The sequence below is a fragment of the Tetrao urogallus genome (genome assembly GCF_951394365.1).
Source record: "Tetrao urogallus genome assembly, chromosome: 3".
NCBI lineage: Eukaryota > Metazoa > Chordata > Aves > Galliformes > Phasianidae > Tetrao > Tetrao urogallus.
In genome coordinates, this window is record NC_136815.1 from 35,284,171 (window position 1) to 35,292,807 (window position 8,637).

The window sequence follows — 8,637 nt, forward strand, 5'->3', positions numbered from 1 at the left end:
AGAATCACCAAGGTTGGAAAAGGTCTACAAGATCATCCAGTCCAACCATCAAACAATCACCAATAGTTCTCACTAAACCTTGTCCCTCAACACAACATCTAAATGTTCCTTGAACACTCCAAAGTTTGGTGACTTAACCACCTCCCTGGGCAGCCCTTTCCAGTGCCTGACCACTCTTTAGGAAAAGTAGTATTTCTTAATGTCCAACCTGAATCTCCCCAGGTGCAACTGCAGGCCATTCCCTCTAGTCCACATGTACCTGTGCATGTATTTTAACAGAGAATAATAAGATGGGCCAAAAAAAAAAAGAAAGAAAGAAAAAAAGAAAAAAAAGCAGCTGCACTGTATACAAGTTGCCCCTTTTCCCAGACTTGCAAAGTTCTCTTATACTAAAACAGAATTTAAAGCTTTATCAGGATGAAACTGAAATTAGATTGCAGTAGCCAACTAAAAGTGGCTTATATATAAATGAATACTGAACAAGTGGAATGATTTTCTACTGTCTCTCCCTAGGTGAGAGTTTATTCTTCCTCTTTTATTATTGCAGTTTTCAAATGAATTTTGTAGTGCATTTGAAAGCAGAATTTTTTAGCAGTCTTTTCTCCTTCCATATACTTCTATTTTTGTACTTGCACAACAGAGGGTAGGACTATCCCTGCGAAAACAAGGCAATACATTCTTGTTCAGAACCTCACAAAGCTTCAACAGCTTGGAGGATCACAGGTCCAAGATAATAGGGAAGGATGGAGATTCTCTAGGTAAGGTAAGGTTCAAGTGTGGAATTTCCTGGTGAGAACTTACAGATAAGCAATGCAGTGTGTTAATACACATCCCAGCACTCAGAGTATAGGCACCATATACACCCTATAGATTATCTGTGCATATTTAACATATAAGACTGTGATTTTTGGCCAAGCTGACAGTGGTCCAGGCTAGGTGTTCAAGAACCTCCATAAATTAGAGAACATCTCCCGTCATGTTCAGATAAAGCCTCTACAAAGAGAGAGCGGTATGCATAGAGAGGTGTAGGCCCTGAAGTGTGTGCTGTTCAGTCAGCCGGACTGCTCTTGCTCCATGTTCTTCTGCACTTTTGAATTATTCTGGCATCTCTTCACTTGTTTCTTCAAAAACATAGCAGCTCTTTCACTTGCCACCACTGAACTTCTGCCATGGACATCAAGGAATTATTTTTCATTACATCTTGGTATTTCATAAAATCAAGTTAATGTTAAAATTCAAAGAAAAAACATTTTAAATAAACAGTTTTACTTAGGATGACATATAAATCAATAGTATAGAATTTTCTAGTTTCATTCAAATCCTGAATTTCAGTTCTCTGAAGATGTTCATGGATTATTATGCGTTTTACCCACATCCATTTTTCAAATAGATTGTTGTTGATCTCTGTAGCAATGTAACACTGCTTGATGCTGTGATTTAAACCATGTGAATGCAAGATAACTGGCACCCTATATGTTAATGTGTACACAGACCTGTTGTCCACTGCATGTTTGTAGTGAAAAAGTAATTCCATCTTTTGAGAAAAAGTTCTGAAAAAGATACTTACATTTTACCTTTCTCTTAAAAATGAGTTTTTGTTGATGCAAGTTTGCTCAGCATGAACAGAAAATAGACAGTTACAGAGAAAGTAGTTCCAGCAGGAGGCTAACTAGCTTCTTCTGCCCTCTGTCCCCCACAACACATGGAAACTTCAAGATGTTTCCAGAGCTTCAAGTATCATGGCCTGGGAGCAAGGTATAGCAGCGTTTTATTTTCTCTATAGTTGTTGCACTTATTAAAATCAGCAACTGTGTGAGTGAGTTCAAGCAGAACTGAAGACAAGACTTTCATTTTCCTCATGGAATGATTCCATTTTCTTTTCTTTAGCCATCATGCCTCCTGTCCTGGCAGATTAATTATACCACTCCATCCGCTTTATCGGCTTAACCATGTCAAAAGAAGCAAAATATCTTGCACTGAAGAGTTTTAGCAATTAGAGTTTTAAGCTGATTTATCGGAATGGCTTTAATCCATTTAACCTGAGAGAATGACATAGAGCTGAGTCAGGAAAGGGCCAGGTTGGATATCAAGAAAAGGTTCCTCGCCAGAGAGTGGCTGGGCACTGCAATGAGCTCCAAAGGGCAGTGGTCATTGCTGCAAACTGCCAGAGTTCAAGGAGTGTTTGAATAATGCTCTCAGACAGAGGGCTTGAATTTTGGGTGGTTCTGTTTGGAGCCCTGAGTTGGACTCAAGGATCACTGTGGGAATTTTCCAACTGAGGATAATCTGTGTTTAATACTGTTCTATGATTCTGTGATTCAATATCCTACATCTTTCATCTTAGTCTCCACCTTTCTTCAGTCTGTTAGATTTTTAGATGCCTGTGGCAGGCACTTATTTCATGAAATAATCGAGTGTCCCAACTAAGCATGGGCAGGGCACACATACCAATGCAGCTTCAGGATCTGACATCTTCCACATCCTCCAGCCTCACCAAGGCAGACAAAAACCTTAAACATGGCAAATGTGGTGGTGGGGCAAGATTTACCCTCATGTACTGCTCAGCATTCTCTACAGCCCCATACCCTCATGCACATCCTGACTGAATTCATGTTATCCACTGTAATTCCTCTAGAGTTGCACAGACTAGCATCAGCAATTCCCAAGCATCCCCAGGGCTGCATTGAAGCTGCTGAAAGTGCAAGATGCTTGCTTGGTACCTACGAGGTTGTGGTGAAAAAAAGTGATTATTTTAATGTAAAATGCAATTGATACAGGGGCTCTGAGTTCATAGGAAAGAAGCTAAAATAAATCATTATCTGGAGAAAGCTGTATGGATGACATATATGGCTCACACAGCAATATGAGTCATTTTCTAGAGACAAGGTATCCAGAATCCTCCCTATCACAACTGTCTGAAGTTTCTCTTTTCTGCCACCCAGGCATAAACCCTCACACAAAATTTTATTCTTCTCAGATAACCAGGGAAGAGAGAATTGTTTGTATGCACATTTTTGTTGTATGTGTGTTTGTGTGTATTATTTCTTAATCATCTGTCTTCTGTGACTTACAAAGCCGGGGGATTAGTTTGGTTTTCTTTGTAGAAGGAAGTGGCACAGAGCAATCTTCCAGCTGGTGCTTCATTTCCTTTTGTTATCCCTTAGACCATCTACAATTGTCTGAATCACTCGCTGGAAGCAGTGCTCTTCAATCAGTCCTCATCCCCACACCATTCACAGTTCTCTCTTCTCAGTTTGTGTCAGATTGCCCTAACTCATTCCACTGGTTTTATTCCTTTCAGTCAGGCTTGTCTTGTTCTTCAGCATATGTCTTGTAACTTTCCCAGCTGTTGTTTTTCTTCCTTTTTAAGACATTTTCTCTCTCTTCTTTGATTTCCTTCTTAGCCCTATCCAGGACTGTCATTTTTGTATGTCATCCTTCTGTCTCTCACTCAGGCTACAAACTGCTTTCCCAAACTCAGCTTCTACAATAAACTGTACTAACTGAATTAAGTTTCTGACTTTGAGTAAATTAAAACATTTCATGGCAGAGCTTGTCGTGTTCTACTTTGTACAGCTTTTAATTTGTGCATTCATTGCTCCTTGAAATTAGTATTCTGCTTATAACTCCTTTCTCTATCACCCAAAATTCTGCTACCATTTCAGACAAGCTTAGTAATGTAATAATGTAACATGAATTATTTTTAATATATTGCATTTCCAGGCAATTTGTTGGTCACTGTGACATTTGAATGATGACCTCAGATTGCATTAGTGTAAGCATCTCACAATACAAAATCAGCATCCCCTAACCAAACACAAAAACATGCTATGTAAAAGTTATTCTGGTGTTAGGGCTGATCATATTTCAGCAGCAGTCTCTCATAATAAACAGCTATGAGGCTGAGTTATTGCCACAGTTTGTCTGTGACCATAAATCAGTCTCAAAAGATGTTTATTCCATCATATTCTAGTAAGTACCTGAGATTATCCTTGAAATATATTGGAATGATCAGCCTCAGAGACATTCATTCATTCAAACAGGATCTGCTGATGATAATGTCCTTGCAGCTACACCATTTATGAACATTCTCAACAAGGATGTCATCTTTTCTGTCATAATCCTCTAAAATATTTATAGCTGTTGGTTTACCACTATGTCAGAATATTTCCTTGCCCTTCAGCCTATCTCAATACACTTTTCTACAGAATGGTAGGTATCTTGCATTTGGGACTTCTTGGTTAATAAAAGAGAATTTATGGCTAGCAGCTGACTTGGAAATGTATGCTATAAACAAAGCAATTTTCCCTTCTGGCTTCCATACAGAATATTTGAAGCTATTTGACAGCATCTAAGACTTGACAGTCCAGCTATGAAAAAAAAGAATTAATTACCATTTTCTGTAAAAGACAGTGGGCACTCTTCCGGCCATTTGCCCCAAGGCACTACTTGCAAAGGGTCAATATGTAACTCATATCATAAATAGAGATAGCCGTCACGCTGGCTCTTTATACAAAACTAAATTTTACTCTGTCTGAAAAACCTTGAAGGAAATATCTTTACTTGGAATATCAATGAATGTCTGCTGCTGAATTGTTCACCTAAAGCCACCATTTCTCAGGTGTGTGAGCAAGGTATACCAAATGGCAGCAGCCAACCTAGGAACAGTTGTGGTTGCTAGAGAAGCGTTTCCTCAATCTAACAGATGAAAACATGTTTTTATCTGTCTTCTTTAAAAGGTTCAGTTTTACACAAGGTACACCATGGGGGTGAGGACTTAGTTTTGGTGAGATTGAAGAAATGAGAAGCTGTGAGGAGGAACATTTGTAATCTGGAACGTGGCACATGCATTTATGAGAAATTCTTGTTCAAGTCCCATCAAATCTACATGCATGTACATACGTACTTGTTTTACAAACTGAATTTTCATATTGTAAGCTAGTCCATCAAACAAGTTTCTGATTTGACTTAAATACTTATCTTTAATACTTCATGATTTCTATTTACAAATAGCTTTCTCTATAAGACGTGATATATGTGAAGTGTAAATGAGTTCTGGGTGAGTTCACACCTTGCAGTTAGATTATTTTGCACCTCTGAACAAAGTGAATGATGGTCCTCCCCTGCAAGTATTCACTCATATATAGTAACACATCTCAACATTTTTCCTCTCCCTCAAAGTGAAATTAATCTGATCTTTCATTTCTATCCATCTGATAATTTTCATTTATTCTACATCACAGAAGTCTTTCATTCTGTAACATATTTTAACATGAAAGAGCAGATGCAGAAGTTACTACGTGGGTCTTAGAGAGAAAGTGAAGACATTTTCTTTGAGAAATCTTTCTTTAAAAAAAAAAGGAGCAATACAAAACCAGTGCGGCACATGCTAAATGAAAGAAAGCCTGGCATAATGGTAGGTTGCAGGTAGTGGTCTATGCATAAGAATTATCAATCCTAGTGATTTTTTCCTAGCCATCAAGGAGGTTATAGTCAAAACAATAACCACTAATTTTTTCAGCGATGTAGAAGCAAAAATGAAATTATTGCTAGTGAACTTTGTGGATGTCACAAAAAACATGCAACAATAATCAAAGAGGAGAACAAGTTTAGCTCTGCAGAAGAGTGTGAATCACATGCTAGACTGTGCCCCCATTGTAGATGAGAATGTATGACACATTTACCAGTCTTTTTTTTATTTTGGGAAACAGTGACTTGGAGCAAATTTGAGCTGAACATGAGCTCATGATGTGACTAAGTAGATAAGAAAACTGGTGATTTTGTATCTAAAATGAGAGAACTACCAAAGAGAAACGTGACATTGTGTTACCACATGATGTATTCTCAACAAAAGTTTGTAATCACTTCATCTGCACATAAGCAACAGTGCTAAGATGATAGGATGTGTACAGAAGAATGATGCAGAATATAAACAGCCTGGAAAATATTTCTAATTCTGAGAGAACATAAATTCTATCTGTTTAACCTTTGGCAGCACGAATATACTGCAAATTGTTAAACTAGTATGGTACTTTACAGAACATTATCTTTGTTGTGTTGACTTCCCACAAGTATTTTCTTACCCTGTGAACAATACAATGATCTCCCTCGAGGAAAAGGATCTTAGCTGTTATACCATGGTCAAATTGAACACAAGACCATTACTGTAGAGGAGATAAGGTACTATCTTGTTGCTTGAGAGCAACTTCCCAAAAATGCAGCAGTATTCTCAGTGAATTCAAAAGTAGGTTAAAAGATGACATATTTAGGACATTAATTTGAAAACATGGTGGTCCCTTTAAATTAACACAGTACAAGCAGCTGGAAGTTGCTTGGAAGACAACAGCATTCTCAACTTTCCTAGGACAGGTTCTGACGCATGAGATTAATCATATGGATTCATTCTGTTGAGAAATCACAGATCTGAACCCAGCTCTATGTAATACCTAAATCCCTTAATGCAACCAGCAGAACCACAAAACTGTCCAATAAAACCGATGCTTTCTATTACTGCAAGATACCTACTTATTGATCTTTCTTTCTAGCCCAATTGCTAAAGGAAGGGTGCTATGGTTGGAATGAAGTGACGTTCACGGTTCAGAAAGTCAGGAGATAAACTCTGGCCCCATTGTACTCAATAAGACTCTTATCTATCACCAGCTTTATATCTGGATTTCACCAAATATTTTTCTTCATGCAAGACTATATTTCTGTACATCTTTTTACTGTATCTGTGCATGAAAAGAAAATTAGAACCACTTCTGAACACTTTTTTGCTCAAGGAGATCAAAGATTTTCTCAGAAAACAAGGAATGCAGACACGCATGTACTGATCTCTAGTAGTTTCTGTAGCATAAATGCAAAGCTTTAATCTATTAACTTCTAAGGATGAAAGACACATTGGTGCACAGCTTAGGACTCTGCCAAGACAAACTCTTGCCTGGAAATCTTCAGAATTTTTGATGCTCAAATCTTGAATCGAATTTAGTTATTTGGTGTGATTTTTATGAAAAAATCAGCAGATGTAGCACTAGACATAGAAATCATAACAGCTGATTAAACTTCTCCATTCTACCCTGATGGCATGGAAAATGGAATGAATTAACTTCTGACAAAGAGGATGATGCAAACATGATTATTTGGAGAATATTGCCTTTTCTTTGTATTTATATCACTTCAAATAGGTGGTGAAAAATGGCTAATCATGTCAACATTTAAGAACATCATTTTATAATAATGGCTGGTAGATATCTTTGCATGTACTCTGTAAATAAATGACCTGAACAGAAGATATGCTTTGCATGAATCTTCTATTTATCAGATTTACTAGCCAGATTAACTGTATAAACTAGCCAGAGTATGTAGATATGATGATGCAGTTTGGAGATATAACATAGGCCATGATTAAAACAAAAAAAATCGTCTGTGAATAAGTCTGGAGATAGGATAAACATGGTCAGAACAGCTATGAGTATGTTTTCTTTTCTGACAACCTGTTAAGCTAATTTATGATGTTACTGAATCAATTTTATAATAGGCATTAATTTTTATTTATATTATATATATTATTATATATTATATTATATATATTATTATATAGTATTTATAACAAGCCAACACTATCTGACTAAAACATTTGTGGAAAAAAACAACAGAACAACAACAAAAAAAAAACCCCACAAACTATTTATTTGATACCCTGATATACCCTTTTCTTAATGGTGTTAAATCTGAAGAATGAGAGGTGATCAGATTGGACAAAAGTTGTAGTGAATTGGACTGATGGTTACAAAATCTTTTACAAAAAAATGACCTTTCTTTAAATGTGATCACAAACATTCATTTATGAGTTGAGTGTAAATGTATGCAAAAAGATAAGGACACTATCTACATTTACCTACTCTGATCCCAGTTGGCTGCAAAAAGCAGAAGAATCTTCCTGCCACAGTGGTCACGATTTTCCAGTACTCCTGGGAACCCATCAGTCAGAGCCCGTTTGATTCCTGGATCATCAGCCTTGAAATTTTTGAACATATCCAAATTTAATTGGCGGTACTGGAAGTACTGAGCCAGCAGTCTGAAGGCCTCCATTTGGTGAAACTTCCTGGCTCGGAGAAATCTCAAGATGAAGGCATCATCTGTACGTAAAAACCCGATGTCAGGCCTTGTGATGATCATGTCCCTGACTTGCTGGATATCCTGGTGCAAAATGTCTGGGTTTTCATTCAGTTCCAGGCGTGCTTTCTCTATAGTCTCTGGACTAAGTCCAGCTTGTAAATGGGTCATTGCTGCAAAAATCTCTTTTCTAAATCCTTGACTTCAGATAATTTAGTAGGAAAAGTGCTGATCCCATTCAATTAATGGTTTGCTGTGACCATGAGCCATTCAGAAGTTTTTTTGTTATCAAGCTGATACGTAATAAATGAAAGTGAAGGGTTTTTTTTCTTATTCCTGCACAAAGAATAATTAGCAGTTCATGTGCTGTATAATTCATCCAAAGGAATGTGTTGTTTATTCCATCACTTTCTAAAAGAAAAAGCAAATAGATTTTTAAAAAAGATTAAATGTGTGTATACAGCTTACATAAACACATTTTTGAAATTTATATAGCAATGAAATTGTTTTGTAGACTTCATA

The 8,637-nt window shown here is 37.0% G+C and overlaps 1 protein-coding gene across 1 annotated transcript in view; it reads right to left on the reverse strand.

Annotated features, from left to right (window-relative positions):
- Positions 1-8,286, reverse strand: part of CLVS1 (clavesin 1) — a gene marked incomplete at both ends in the record, with an annotated part of 83,794 nt that extends 75,508 nt beyond the window's left edge. Inside the window, one exon of the mRNA XM_079533658.1 lies at positions 7,898-8,286. Coding sequence (XP_079389784.1) covers positions 7,898-8,286 — 389 coding nt within the window. The remainder of the gene's footprint in view (positions 1-7,897) is intronic.
- Positions 8,287-8,637: the final 351 nt, after the last annotated feature.